This window comes from Macrotis lagotis, chromosome 4 (genome assembly GCF_037893015.1).
Source record: "Macrotis lagotis isolate mMagLag1 chromosome 4, bilby.v1.9.chrom.fasta, whole genome shotgun sequence".
NCBI lineage: Eukaryota > Metazoa > Chordata > Mammalia > Peramelemorphia > Peramelidae > Macrotis > Macrotis lagotis.
The window spans coordinates 226,101,593-226,117,185 of NC_133661.1; the positions used below are offsets into that span (position 1 = coordinate 226,101,593).

At 38.0% G+C, this 15,593-nt stretch overlaps 1 protein-coding gene across 3 annotated transcripts in view; it reads left to right on the forward strand.

Moving 5' to 3' along the window:
• The window catches only part of RPS6KA5 (ribosomal protein S6 kinase A5), a 238,733-nt gene that overhangs the window by 79,827 nt on the left and 143,313 nt on the right, over positions 1–15,593 (forward strand). For all 3 annotated transcript variants that reach the window (XM_074235503.1, XM_074235501.1, XM_074235504.1), the window contains exon 3: positions 224–442. In XM_074235503.1, coding sequence (XP_074091604.1) covers positions 224–442 — 219 coding nt within the window. The remainder of the gene's footprint in view (positions 1–223; positions 443–15,593) is intronic.

Here is a 15,593-nt window from a genome sequence, read left to right on the forward strand (position 1 = left end):
CCCTGTCAAATGTGGTTAAATGTGTAAACACTAAAAGTTCTAGTTAGAAATAGATATACTGTCAAGGTAAAAGAAGTTATTAAAAGACTTTGTTCCAAAGAGTATTGAAATTGATTTTCCTGTGCACCTATAAAGAATACATATGTGATGATGATTGTGTTTTTTTCCAGCAATTAATTGTTCTGCATTTATTGAATTTTTTTTTTCATTTTCTTGATTTTAGCCTATGGAAAAGTATTTCTGGTTCGTAAAATAAGTGGTCATGATGCTGGAAAGCTGTATGCTATGAAAGTTCTGAAAAAAGCTACAATTGTTCAGAAAGCCAAGACAGCAGAACACACAAAGACAGAGCGGCAGGTGCTGGAGCACATCAGGCTTTCGCCCTTCCTGGTGACGCTGCATTATGCTTTCCAGACAGAGACCAAGCTGCATCTCATTCTAGGTGAGTGTTAGCAGTTTCAACCTTCCTATGAAAACAACACTTTCTGCTTCTCAGAGAACTCTATATGAGTTTTTAGTGACATTGTTTACAGTGTAAAGTGACTTTACAGTTTTGAATTAGAAGTAATGTTGACCCTTTATCATTCCTGTCTTCTTGGTGGATCTGTCTTGAGCACTGTAACTCTTTAGGACTTTGAGGATTTGACATGGGAAAATGCATAACAAAATTCAATAGTGATTTATTGGTCTTAAGAAATGATAGAATATGTCTGAGGCATTTTAAAAAAGTGACTTTTATAGGTGGCAAAGGGAAAAAAATGGGAAAGGAGTAAGATTGCTTATAAAAAAAATGGGACTGGCTAGGTGGCTAGTGGATAAAGCACCGGCCCTGGATTCAGGAGTACCTGGGTTCAAATCCGGTCTCAGACACTTAGTAATTAATTACCTAGCTGTGTGGCCTTGGGCAGAACATTTAACCCCATTTGCCTTGCAAAAACCTAAAAACAAAAAAAAAACATGGTATATAGTGGATAGAGAATTGGCTTCAAAGCCAGGAATTTTTCTGACACATACTTTTTATGACTTGTACAAATCATTTAATCTCTGTTTTCTAGACGACTTATTAAGATTTTAAATTGCATGGGATTTGCTGGCCTGTGTTTGTAATAGGAATTTCCTCATTTGAAGTTCTTTATACTAATGAAATCATAGATTCAATCATTGTCCTATCTTCCCTGTTCCTTGATTTCCTTCTCTAGAACATAGCTTCTGACCCCTAAATCAAAAAGTGATTAAATGGATGGTTTGCTAGCCATTTCATACTTTATCTATAATAGGGCAGTTCAAAATGTGGCCACTGCAGCATGGAGCCCACAGAGCAACTTTATCTGGCTGCCTGTGGGTTTATTAAATGCCTTAGTAAATGAAACCAAGCTATCACAGAGCTCTCACTAAAATGGCAAATCAAGATATATTGTCTATTGTTTCAATAAAAACTTTTAAAAGTAAGGTTGGGCAGCCTTGATCTAGAGGAAGTATTATAAATCACCATTGAACTTGGAGTCATTTCTGTCACCCATTTACAAATTCTGGGTGATTTTGGTCAAGTTGAATTTTAGTTTTTTAATTTATAAAATAGTATAAATATTATTTATCTTTACCTCCCAAGTTTTTATTTTTTTATTCTTTTTAAATTTTTTTTTAGGTTTTTGCAAGGCAAATGGGGTTAAGTGGCTTGCTCAAGGCCACACAGCTAGGTAATTATTAAGTGTCTGAGACCGGATTTGAACCCAGGCACTCCTGACTCCAGGGCCGGTGCTTTATCCACTGCGCCACCTAGCAACCCCCTCTTTAAATTTTTTTTAAAAAATTTTCTTTAATTTATTTATACGTTACTAAAACATTCTTGTTGTAAGAGTAAACATAATACCCCTCCCCCCATGAAAATATAAAACCTAATGAGAAATAAAGTGGAGGAAAAAAAAAGAAAAAGATGTGATTCAGTTTATGTTCTGATACCATCAGCTCTATTTTTGGGGTGGATCGCATCTTTATCATAAGTCCATCATAGAAGTTCCTTCTATATTTTCCCACAGTTGCTGCTGATGATTGTAATTCCCTCCATTCATTCCTCCCCACTACTATCTATTATATTTTCTTTCTCCTTTCATTCTGTCCCTCTTCAGAAATGTGCTGTAGGGTAGCAAAGTGGAACAGCAAACAGTGCACCAGCCCTGGGGTGAAGAGGCTCCATGCCTACATCCTATCCCAGAGACCCAGCAACCACCTGGCCCCATGGTCCCAGATAGACTATCCAATCCCACCACCTTGCAAAAAAGTAAAAAAAGAAAATGTGTTATATCTGACTATCTTCTCCTATGATCTACCCTCTCCTCTATCACCCACACCCCACCCTCCCCTCCCCCTGTCCCACTTCTCTCCTTTTTCTTCTAGATTTCTATACTCTATTGAATGTGTATACTGTTTCCTCTCTGAGCCATTTCTGATGAGAATGAAGGCTCCCTCATTCCCTTTCACCTCACCCCCCATACCATTGCAAAAGCTATTTCTTAACTCATTTACGTGAAATATCTTAGTCTTTTCCACCTCTCCTTTCCTTTTTCCCCCAGTACATTTCCTTCTCACCCATTTACTCCATTTTTACAATATATATTATACCTTCAAATTCAGTTCTCTCTACCTGTTCTATTAAATGAGAAGGTTCATATGAGTGTTATCAGTATCATCTTTTCATGCAGGAACATATGTGGTACATCATCATTATATCTCATAATTTATCCTTCTCATCACTCTCTCTGTATGCTTCACTTGAGTCCTGTACTTGAAGATCAAACTTTCTGTTCAGCTCTGGTCGTTTCAACAGGAACATTCGAAATTCCCCTATTTTGTTGAAAGTCAGGAGCACCCAGGTTCAAATCTGGCCCCAGACACCCAATAATCACCCAGCTGTGTGGCTCTGGACAAGCCACCCAACCCCATCTGTCCTGCACCCCCATAATAATAATAATAATAATAATAATAATAATAATAATAATAATAATGAATGTACTTCAATCTGTGTTCCAACACCACCAGCTCTGTCGTGGGTGGATCACATTTTTTATGGTAAGTCCATCACAAAAGCTACTTCCATATTTTTCCACTGTTGCCATTGCTGATTGCAACTCCCTCCATTCGTACTTCCCCACTACCATATACTATATTTTCTCTCTCCTTTCATTCTGTCCCTCTTCTTAAATGTGTTGTAGGGTAGCTGAGTGGTGTAGCAGACTGATCACCAGCCCTGGGGCCAAGAGGCCCTGAGCCCACATACCTCCCCTAAGGTCCAGAAACCACCCGGCCCTGTGGTCCTGGACAGGCCATCCAATCCCAGCCCCTTGTAAAGAAGTAAAAAAGAAAATGTGTTATATCTGACCACTCTCCTCCGTGGTCCACCATCTCCTCCATCACTCACATCCCCCACCCTTCCTCCTGTCCTTCTCTCCTTCTTACTCTAGCTATTATACCCCATTGAATATATATGCTGTTTTCTCTCCTAGCCACCTCTGATGAGAGCAAAGGTTCCCTCATTCCCCCTCATCTTCCCCCCCTCCATATCATTGCAGTAGCTCATTGTAATAAAAAAATCTTATTATATGAAATATCTTAGCCTATTCTACCTCTCCCTTCTCTTACTCCCATAACATTTCCCTTTTAACCATTGACTCCATTTTTACAATATATCTTCAAATTCAGCTCTTTCCTATGTTTCATCTATATCTACCTGCTCTATTAAATGAGAAGTTTCTTGTGAATATTATCAATATCATTTTTCTATTCAGGAATACATGTAGTTCATTATCATTAAGTCCCTCATTCTTTACCCTTCTCTTCCACTCTCTATGCTTCATCTGAGTCCTGTATTTGAATATCGATCAAATTCTCTGTTCAGCTCTGTCCATTTTAACAGGAACATTTGAAATTCCCCTGGTTCATTGAAAGGCCATCTTTTTCCCTGGAAGAGGATGTTCAGTTTTGCTGGGTAATTGATTCTTGGTTGCATTCTGAGCTCTCTTGCCATTTGAATATTATATTCCAAGCCCTACAAGCTTTTAATGTGGTTGCTGCTAAGTCCTGTGTGATCCTGACTACAGCTCTACGACATATGAATTGTGTCCTGGCTGTTTGTAATATTTTCTCTTTGACTTGGGAGTTCTGGAACTTGGCTATAATATTCCTGGGGGTTGTTTTTTTGGGATCTCTTTCCAGGGGAGCTTGGCGGACTCTCTCAATTTCTATTTTTCCCTCTGTTTCTAGGATATCTGGGCAACTTTCCTGTAGGAATTCTTTTAAAATGATGTCAAGGCTCTTGTCCTGGTCATGATTTTCAGGTATCCCAATTTTTAAATTATCTTTCCTGAATCTGTTTTCCAGATCAGTTGTCTTTTCAATGAGATATTTCACATTTTCTTCTAATTTTTCATTCTTTTGATTTTGAAGTATTGTATCTTGACTTCTTTTAAAGTCAGCAGCATCCTTTAGTTCCATTCTACTTCTGAAGGATTTATTTTCCTCAGAGAGCTTTCTTATCTCTTTTCCCATGTAGCCAATTCTGCTTTTTAAAGCATTCTTCTCGTTAATAACTTTTTGAACTATTTTATCCATTTGACCTATGCTGGTTTTTAACATGTTATTTTCTTCAGCATTCTTTTGGATCTCCTTGATTAGGTTGCTGACTTCTTTTTCCATGTTTTCTTGCATGTCCCTCATTTCTTTTCCCCCATTTTTCTTCTATCTCCCTCGCTTGATTTTCAAACTCTTTTTTGAGCTTTGTCATAGACTGATCCCAATTTCTGTTTTTCTTGGAGTCTTTAGATGCAGGAGCTTGTACTTCCTCATCTTCAGATTGAGTATTTTGATCCTTCTAGGGATCATAAACAATGTATTTCTCAATGGTGTTCCCCTTTTTTTCTGTTTACTCAGTTCCCCAGCCTGTGCCTGTTTTTGGGGTGCTTCCTGAGCTTTTGAGTATTATTGGGACACTCCCCCACACACAAGGATGATCTCCATGTGTGAGGCTCTGTTTTCCCTCCTGGTCTGTGAATGACCATAAGCGCCTCCCTCTGCCACAGGGCTGAGGTGGGGGGGGGCCCTGCTGTTCTATGGGGGGGCCTAGACTGTGATCTGGATCTCAATGTGGTCAGGGCCCCAGAGTCCTGTTCCAGGTACAGAGGACAAATCTCTGAAGTCTATTTCCACTCCCCTCCCTTTGGTAAGCTAAGCATTAAAGGCTCAGTTGCCTGCTTCCAGGCTCTTCCTGCTTCAGGTTCCTGGATCTGGGCTGCCACAGTCACACTTGCTGAATACCCTGAGGGTTGGGCTTCACGGGCTTGCTTTGGTAGAGGTCCCCCACTGATCTTCCAAGTTGTGCCTGGTGCTCCCCGGGGTGTAGCTCAGGAAACTCCCCCCACTGCTGTGAGCCGGCTCCCAGCACCCTGGAGCTGCCTCCAGGAAGCTGAAGTTCCTTTTCTCTGGCAGGGGCAACCCCTCTAACCCTGTGGAACAGAGCCTTTCCACTATTTTCCAGGTTACCTTGGGCTGGAGAACTCTCTCACTGGATCCCTCTGTGGGTTCTGTCTTTTGAAAACTTACTTAGAGTCCTTATTTTATAAGTTTTGAGACAGAGCACCTAAGAGAGGCTCTTCTCTGGTAGGCATCCTGGCTCTGCCCCCCAGAGAGCTTTCTTATCTCCTTTTCCATCTGGTCAATTCTGCTTTTTAAAGCATTCTTCTTAGTAACTTTTTTGTTTGTTGTTGGGGTTTTTTTTAGGGTTTTGCAAGGCAAATGGGGTTAAGTGGTTTGCCTAAGGCCACACAGCTAGGTAATTATTAAGTGTCTGAGACCGGATTTGAACCCAGGTACTCCTGACTCCAAGGCTGGTGCTCTTTCCACTGTGCCACCTAGCCACCTCCTCAGTAACTTTTTTGAACTATTTTATTCATTTGACCTAAGCTGGTTTTTAATGTTATTTTCTTCGGCATTTTTAGGATCTCTTTGACTAAGCTATTGACTTGGTTTTCATGGTTTTCTTTCATTGCTCTCATTTCTCTTCCCAATTTTTCCTCCATCTCCCTTACTTGATCTTCAAAATCTTTTTTGTACTCTGTCATAGCCTGAGCCTAACTTCTATATTTCTTGGAGTCTTTAGATGCAGAAGCTTGGACTTTCTCATCTTCAGAGTATATGTATTGATCCTCCATGGATCCAAGGTAATGGCTATAGTCAGTTTTTTCCTGTTTACTCATTTCCCCAGGATGTGCCTGGTTTTGGGATGCTTCCTGAGCTTTTGAGTATTATTGGGGCACCCCTGCAAGGACCTCAGTTCTTTCAAGGTCTTATGAGAGACTCCTGACTGCTCTCCTGGTCTGTGAATGACCACAAGCTCGTCCCTCTGCCCCAGGGCTGTGAGGAGGGTCCCTGCTCTATAGGGGCTCCAGACTACAACCAGGGTCTGAATATGGTCAAAGCTCCAGACTCCTGTCCCAGGGACAGAGGACAGACCTTGATAGTCTCCCTCCACTCACTTACCTTCTGTGGGCTGAGCACTCAGGGAGCAGCTGCCGGGTGGCTCCTGCTGGGCAGCTCCCATTTCCTGTGATCTGGGCAGCACTGAAGGCTGTGGCACACTGAGAACGGCCATGCTGGCCAGGGCTTCATGCTTGCTCTGGCAGAGGTCTCCCTGCTGATCTTCTGAGTTGTGCTTGGTGCTCCCTGGGGTGGCAGTTCAGGAAACTGCTTCTGCTATCAGGAGCCGGGGCTCCCTGGGACCCAGGCACCCTGGGGCTGTTCCAGGAAGGTGAAGCTCCTTTGCTCAGGAGCCCTGCAGCCCCCTCCAACCCCGTGGATGCCTTCCCATGATTTTTCAGGTTAGTTTGACCTGGATAATTGCCTCATTGAATCTTTCTGTGGGTTCTGTCTCTCATAAATTTAGAGTCATGATTTTAAGGTTTTTGAAATATTTTGGAGAGAGCTCCTAAGAATGGCTGTTCCCCTGCCACCATCTTGGCTCCGCCCCCCCCAAGTTTTTATAATACCAAATGAGATAAACATTTAGTTAACTGTGAAGACTTAAGTAAAGCTAGCTATCATTATTGTAGTAATTATGAATTATGACTCTAGTCAGGATTACCTTAAAATTTAGAGTAGCAAAACAGGCTTTAAGCTTTTATTCCTACAATGCATACATATATCCTACCTAATTTAATTGGAAAATGCTGTAGAAGACATAAATGTGTATTACTTTTTCAATAGGTTTTATAGATTTTCCTTTTAAAATGTTGTCTTGGATTCCCGTCATCAGGGATGGTCACTAACAAGGAAATGGAAACAATTTGTTATCTAAATTAAAAATTATAGGAAAGATAGTTAAGGACATCAAAACCTCTGTTTACTGTATTATCATTTCTTGTTACAGCTAATGATGTCAGCCTGAAAAGTATTTTCAGGGGCGGCTAGGTGGCGCAGTGGATAGAGCACCAGCCCTGGAGTCAGTAGGACCTGCATTCAAATCTGGCCTCAGACACTTAATAATTACCTAGCTTTGTGGCCTTGGGCAAGCCACTTAATCCCATTTGCTTTGCAGAAACCTAAAAAAAAAAAAAGCATTTTCATCATTTGATTTTAATATGAGATATGTGAAAATATGGATTTAGCCTGCACTTTTTAATAAGGAGAAAATTCAGAGCATCCAGTGACAAATAAGTGAATATAAACTTTGACCTCTGCTCCTAGGCAATACTTAGCCTCCTCTCACTGAAAAGCTTTTTACTGGCATTACTTAGCCTCCTCTCACTGGAAAGCTTTTTACCATGAGTATCCCACCATGAGTATAACCATGAGTATCTTCCTGTAAGCCCCTTTCTTCTTTCTTTATTCTTTTCTCTTAGCCTCCAGAGATATAAACAAATCCTTATTCTTTCTCTAAGATATGTATCTTCTAGAATTCTTTGCTAGATTTTAATCAATTATAGCTAATAAGCACTGTACAACTTGCTTATTCTAAGAAAGGAAGGACTTTTATTTCACATTGATGATGAAGTTTTATAACTAGTAGAAATCTTATAAACTTTTCATTTTACAGTTAAGAGAGCTAAGACCTTGAAAAGTAAAGTGATTTATCTAAAGTCATAGAGCTAGTTCATATCAGAGTAAGGACTAAAATTTAATTTTCATCATTTTTAGTCCAGGATTCAGTTTGATGAGTAAAAATCATTTTGTTTCTGTGCCTTTGTTTCCTCATATTATAAGCACAAGTGGAAAGAATCATTATAAGCTGCTATTATCTCTCAAGGATATGTATCAAAAATAAAAAATATGCATGATAGATGTCGTCACATAAGGTATTTTGTTCACTAATCTTTTGAGGAGCAATAGCATCAAGGCAAAAAACAGGAAAATGTTTTTGCTAATATTGGCATGAAGAATGTCCTACTCCAAAGTTCAAATGGAATTCCTTTACTCAAGAGGAAGTTATTCAGATGTTCCTATTTGCAAATAACATTATTTTCCTTGTACCAAATCCTGAAAACACGCTATAGGGCCTTCCCAGGAAGATGCATGATTATTCAGAAAAGAAGTAAGCCTGGCCAGTTTACACAGGAAAAATCAAATGGATTTATAATAAGTATGTAAAGGTTACATTATTTAACTGAATGATAACATAGAGGGAAAAATCTCTACAGTACATATGCCCATTAATTAGGAAATGACTAAATAAATTGCTTACATTAATATAAAGGAATATCATAGTGCTATAAGAAGTGAGGAAATGGGTGATTTCAAAGAGAATTGAACGATTGCAATCTGATGTGTACTGAAGTGAACAGAAACAGAACAATTCATATTATCACTATTATAAAAACAAACAATCATGAAGACCTGCATAAAGTTATAAAAATGAAATAAACAGGAATAGGAGAGTAATATAACAAAAACAATAAAAATGTAAAAATAAACAACTTCAATTGAATTGAATTCAATTGAAATTGAAATTCTAATAAATTTCAGCAGCCATCCATTATTCCAGAGGATCAATGATGAGGCAGACTTTCTACCTCTTGGCAGACATGAGATGGATTCAGAGTACAAGTTGAGACATATGTCCATATCTATCTAGATACAAACACATCATACACACACACACACACACACACAATCCTCACTAAATTCAGTTGTTCTTTATTTTTAAAACTAGTTTGCTAGATGATTCAGTAAGTAGAACACCAGACCTGAATCAAGAAGAACTATTACAGATGAGAAAAATTAGGCACACATGCTTGAAGTGACTTTCCCAGGGTCTTAGAGCGAGTTAGTTTGAAGTTGAATCTGAACTCAAGTCTTCCTGACTCCAGGGCTAGTGTTCTACTCATTGAACCAATTATCTGACAAATTAGTTTAAAAAAAGAAAAAGTAAAAAAATAACTGAATGTAGTGAGAATTTTATCACTTGTAACAATATTGTTTTCTTGTTTTTTGAAAGGTTTTCCTGGCCCTGTAGTTTTCCAAGATTGGTTCAGTCCATATGTGTATACACACAACACACACACACATACACAGTTATCCTTATACCAACATAACTGCAAAGGGCACATTTTATAAATATGCTGTTTTGCCTTTTCTTAAAAAAAATTGTGTGTATGAGTATGTGATGCATTGGTACTATTTACTAATATATTGAAATCAAGTTCGGAAATATCAGAGTGAGGAAAATTCTTCAGAAACTGAGAAAGCAGTATTATAATCAAAGTGATTTTTGTGGCTGAACTTATTTGTATAAAAATTCTAAAATCCACATTAGGTCAGTGGTTCCAAATACCTGATTCTCAAATCTGAAAATGCTGATTTTTATTATATATTGCCATTGTTTCCAGCCCTAATTTACATTAATAGAATTTCTAAGCTATGGTGTTCCAGATGATGATTTGGTTTGGGTAATCAATTTTAGACTTTTCTGGACTTTCTAAAGGAAGGGAATCTTTCTGAATGTGAACAATTTCCCCCAAGGAAGAATTTATAGTGATAGTTTCTATTCTCTCACCAATGACTTGTTTAATGACATGTAATCATATTAATCAGAAATATAAGACTCCCTAGCTTTTCTGACTGGTCCCTAGAAAATAGTAGTAGGATTTATTTGTAAAAGAGGTTTCTATTTCATTTAAATTGTTACTACAATATGGTAGAACTATCAATTTTCTTTTATTCCTCTGACATTAACAACTTATTAATATGTAGTTTTCCTGTAATTCAACAATATCCTTAAATGTGCTTAAGGTTTTTTCCTTTTTATTTCTCTTGGAAATTCCAAATTTCATAGCATGAAAATAGATCTTTTAATAGTCTTTTCTACAACTGTTGATTGCTACAACAAAAATGATTATGTAAACATTCTGATCTAGTTTAAATGCATGAATTGTTCACTTCATCTGTCAAGTGGGAGGGAATTCCACGTGGAAATAGCTTGTGTTAGGAATTTTTCTTTTTAGTATTCTTTGTTCTTTGTTAGTGATGATGTCTCAAAATAGCAGGAAAGATAAAAGTATATAAACTGTCAGATTAATCTGTGGTACTCATCATGCTGCAGAAGCAAATCACAAAGGCATTTAGGAAGGTAATGCCAGTGAGTAGTGTCAGTAATGAATGCCATCTCAGGCCTTTTAGAAAGTTCAGTCATGAGTCATCTTCTCCATTTGAGTTAAAAAGAAACTAAGTTTTAAGACATTAAAGCCTCATTTACTAGTAGTAATTTAAACTAAATCATTATAATATTGAAGACACTTGCTGAGATCATGCAATGATATAAAAATTTATAACACTTTAAAGGAGGCAGTCTCTAAAAACAAAGGCAAGACCAGTGCTTGAAGAAGCTTAAGTTTTAATATACACAGATAATGTTTTGAAAGTATATTTTTTCTGTAGCTGAGATGCATTTTTACAAGGTTACTATTAGATGAATCAACTTAAGTTGGCATGGTATTAAACAGTGTCACTATCAGAGCATCATGAAAAAAGGTATTAAGATTCTAAGCTACAGGAGAGAAAAACAAGGGAGAAGCAGAAAGATTTTTAGGTAGATGAGAGGGAGTGAGAATGTAGGTAGCAGTAAGAAATGAAATGGGTGGGTACTGAGACAAGTGGGGTATTTCTGAAGGAAGAGAAGAAATTTATACTTTGTACTATTTTTATGCTGATCTTGGTTCCTTTTCTTCTTCCCAACAGAGACTTCATAGAGAGTCGGCAAGGTCTTAGACATGATGTGGTCCAAACTAATCATTGCACACATAGAAATAAAATAATTCCAAGAAAATTTAAATGAAACATGCTCAAAGTCACATATATATATCGAGTTTAGAGCTAAATTTCTGTCTTTTTTTTTCCTGCTACATCATGATGCCTATGTTGGTCAATATGAAATGAAAAATATGGGAATCTTTAGCAATTAGGACTTTGGAAAGAGATATTAATGAGAGAAAGGGAAATTTTGAAGTTACTGGGTCAATATAAAGAATATACAAATATGGGGTGGCTAGGTGGCACAGTGGATAGAGCACCAGCACTGGAGTCAGGAGTACCTGAGTTCAAATCCGGACTCGGACACTTAATAACTACCTAGCTGTGTGGCCTTGGGCAAGTCACTTAACCCCATTGCCTTGCAAAAACCTAAAAAAAAAGGATATACAAATAAAAGAATGAAATGTCCCTAGTGATTTTTAAGGATGTGTCTTCTCCTTCAATTGCTTCAGTTCACATTTATTTAAAGTGCCAGGTAACAAGGACTGTGTTTAGGTAAGGTCAAAAAAGAGTCAGTGAGCCAACCTTTAAGTCAGGAAGACCTAAACTTCCATTTCTAACATATGTGGACTGTGTGGCTGCTAGGTGCAATAGTTGCTGATCTGAATTGATAGACAAGTTTTCTCACCAGGATTTCTGTACATCAGTGAAATCATACTATATAATAGAACAAAGCCAAGTCCAAATTCTTGGAAGCTGATTATCTCCCCCCTTCCAAAATAAAAATAAAAGAGGTCAGGGAGAATGAAAGGAATCTTAATGTACCTTTAGTTGTATCATAGCCATAGGTTGTTGTTGCTTGTCTTTTATTCTTGAAGAGGATCATGACACCTGGGATGTGATGCCATGACATGCAAGTGAATTGAATTTAAATGCAGGGTAGAGGGAGGGACTGTACTGTGCAAAGTCACTAACCTCACTTTCTCCTTCAGAACTATCTGAAAACAATGGCCAGATATTTGGTTGTTGTTTTTTTTAAGCAAAGGTCTTAACTTATCAGTTGACTGAGGCAATGCCCATTCAGATATAAGAATGGTCTCTTTTACCTAGTTAAAAAAAATCAGTCTTGGAGAGGAACACTGCTCAAAATAGAAACAATTGCTATTTACGTTCATTATGAGCCAATCAAGGTCCTAACAGTGACCAAATGGGCTCTATCAATAGGCAGTCAATGAAATTCAGAGTGATTTGAAGCCTGAAAACCTCAAGATATTTTATTAGGTTTCACTGATCAAAATGTTGAGCATCTTCTCCTGATTAAACAGAGGCTATATTATTTTTCTGGGGCAGCTAGATGGCACAGTGGGATAGAATGCTGGGTCTGGACTCATCTTCCTGCATTCAAATTTGACTTCAGACACTTAACTAGCTATGTGACCCTGTGCAATTCATTTAACTATTCGCCTTAATTTTCTCATCTGTAAAATAAACTGAAGAAGGAAATGATATTTTGTGTGCCTTGAAAGCTGCAAGTGGGATTGCAAAGAGTCAAACATGACTGAAAAATTGCTGAACAACAAAAATAATATTTAGCTAATAGGATTTATGTGTCTTCATGTCCTTCTCTGAGTTTTTCTTCCTTAAATTTTATTATTTTTAATTTAATTTATTTAAGACCAGTGGGGTTGAGTAACTTGCCCAAGGTCACACACAGCCAGGCAATTAGGTGTCTGAGGTTGTATTTGAACTCAGGTCCTCCTGACTCCAAGGCTGGTGCTCTGTCCACTGCATCACCTAACTGCCTCCCTTAAATTTCTTTTCTTTTTTTTTTTTAAGATTTTATTTATTTTGAGTTTTACAATTTTTCCCCTAATCTTACTTCCCACCTCACCCCCCCCCCCCCCAGAAGGCAATTTGTCAATCTTTACATTGTTTCCATGGTATAAATTGATCCAAATTGAATGTGATGAGAGAGAAATCATATCCTTACACATAAAGTATAAGAGATAGCAAGATCAGACAATAAGATATCAGGTTTTTTTCCCCAAATTTAAGGTAATAGTCCTTGGTCTTTGTTCAAACTCTACAGTTGTTTTCTCTACAGTTGTTTCTCTGGATACAGATGGTATTTTCCATTGCAGATAGCCCCAAATTGTCCCTGATTGTTGCACTGATGGAATGAGCGAGTCCATCAAGGTAGATCATTGCCCCCATGTTGCTGTTAGGGTATACAGTGTTTTTCTGGTTCTGTTCATCTCATTCAGCATCAGTTTATGCAAATCCTTCCAGGCTTCCCCGAATTCCCATCCCTCCTGGTTTCTAATAGAAGAATAGTATTCCATGACATACATATACCACAGTTTGCTAAGCCATTCCCCAATTGAAGGACATTTATTAATTTCTAATTCTTTGCCACCACAAACAGGGTTGCTATGAATATTTTTGTACAAGTGATGTTTTTACCCTTTTTTCATCATCTCTTCAGGGTATAGACCCGGTAGTGGTATTGCTGGATCAAAGGGTATGCATATTTTTGTTGCCCTTTGGGTGTAGCTCCAGATTGCTCTCCAGAAAGGTAAGATGAGTTCACAGCTCCACTAGCAATGTTTTAGTGCCCCAGATTTCCCACAACCCTTCCAACAATGATCATTGTCCTTTCTGGTCATATTGGCCAGTCTGAGAGGTGTGAGGTGGTACCTCAGAGATGCTTTAATTTGCATTTCTCTAATAACTAATGATTTAGAGCAATTTTTCATATGACTGGATCACTTTGATCTCTTCATCTGTAAATTGCCTTTGCATATCCTTTGACCATTTGTCAATTGGGGAATGGTTTTTTTTAAAAATTTGACTCAGTTCTCTGTATGTTTTAGAAATGAGTCCTTTGTCAGAAGCATTGGTTGTAAAGATTGTTTCCCAGTTTACTACTTTTCTTTTGATCTTTGTTACAGTGGTTTTGTCTATACAAAAGCTTTATAATTTAATGTAATTGAAATCATCTAGTTTGTTTTTAGTGATGTTCTCCATCTCTTCCTTAGTTGTAAACTGCTTTCCTTTCCATAGGTCTGACAGGTAAACTAGTCCTTCATCTTCTGTTTTGCTTATAGTATTGATTTTTATGTCTAAATCCTGTAACCATTTGGATCTTATCTTGGTAAAGGGTGTGAGGTGTTGGTCTAATCTAAATTTCTTCCATACTAACTTTCTATTTTCCCAGCAGTTTTTATCAAAGAGAGATTTTTTTTTTTATCTCAGTAGCTGGGCTCTTTGGGTTGATCAAACAGCAGATTACTATAATCATTTCCTGCTATTCTACCTAATCTATTCCACTGATGCACCACTCTATGTCTTAGCCAATACCAGACAGTTTTGATGACTGATGCTTTATAATATAATTTTAGATCGGTAGGGCTAAGCCCTCTTCTTTTGCACTTTTTCATTAAATCCCTGGAAATTCTTGACTTTTTATTTCTCCATATGAATTTACTTACAAATTTTTCTAACTCATTAAAGTAGTTTTTTTGGAATTTTGATTGGTAGGGTGTGGTGTCATATGTGTTCCAGGCTAAGAGCTATGAAGGGTTAACACAGAAATAGCTATTTGCTCTAACAAGCAAGATGTACTTCAGAGCTTGGATAAGGGAGTAGCTGCATGTCTGAGCTAACAAGATGTATTCCCAGGCTCAGATAAGAAAGCACATTCTGAGAAAATACCTTCTGCACTGTTCTCAAAGCATTCTGCACTCGGTTTCTCATAACACCGTTTGGTTCTCACACCATTCTGTATTCTGTTTCTCAAAACATTGTTTGGTTCTCAAAACATTCACCTAAGACATACACAAGGAAATGCATGTGAAAAAAATGCTTGCTAAAACTCTTATGTAAGTGGTTACATAAATGTAGAGTATAAAAGTATGTATCCTGTGATCAATAAACAAACCAGCTTACACATCATATTGGTGTCGGTCTGAGTTCCCTCCTGTCAGACTCAACATCTGGTGACCCCAACCTGATGGAAGTGAGTCGAATGGGGAGAAGATATCACAGAACAAGTCGGTAGGGAAATGTTGGATGCTCCCTCCCTCAGCGCTCGAAGAAAAGCGGAAGTGGCCACGTCTGACCTGTGAGTCAGGGAATTGGGATGGGAATGGCTGTATCAGCCACGGAGCCCATCACACTCAATACCTTAGAGGATTTGTCGAAAAAATATGACCTGCCTGTTAAGATGTCATAAATTTCCTGGGTGCTACATTGGGGAAGAGACGAGGGCATAATTACTAAGACTGAGGAACTCTTCTCCTTGGAAAAAAATGGGATAGGCTGGGAAAAAGCTTATGGGAAGCAGTCCAAACTAAGAACAAGGA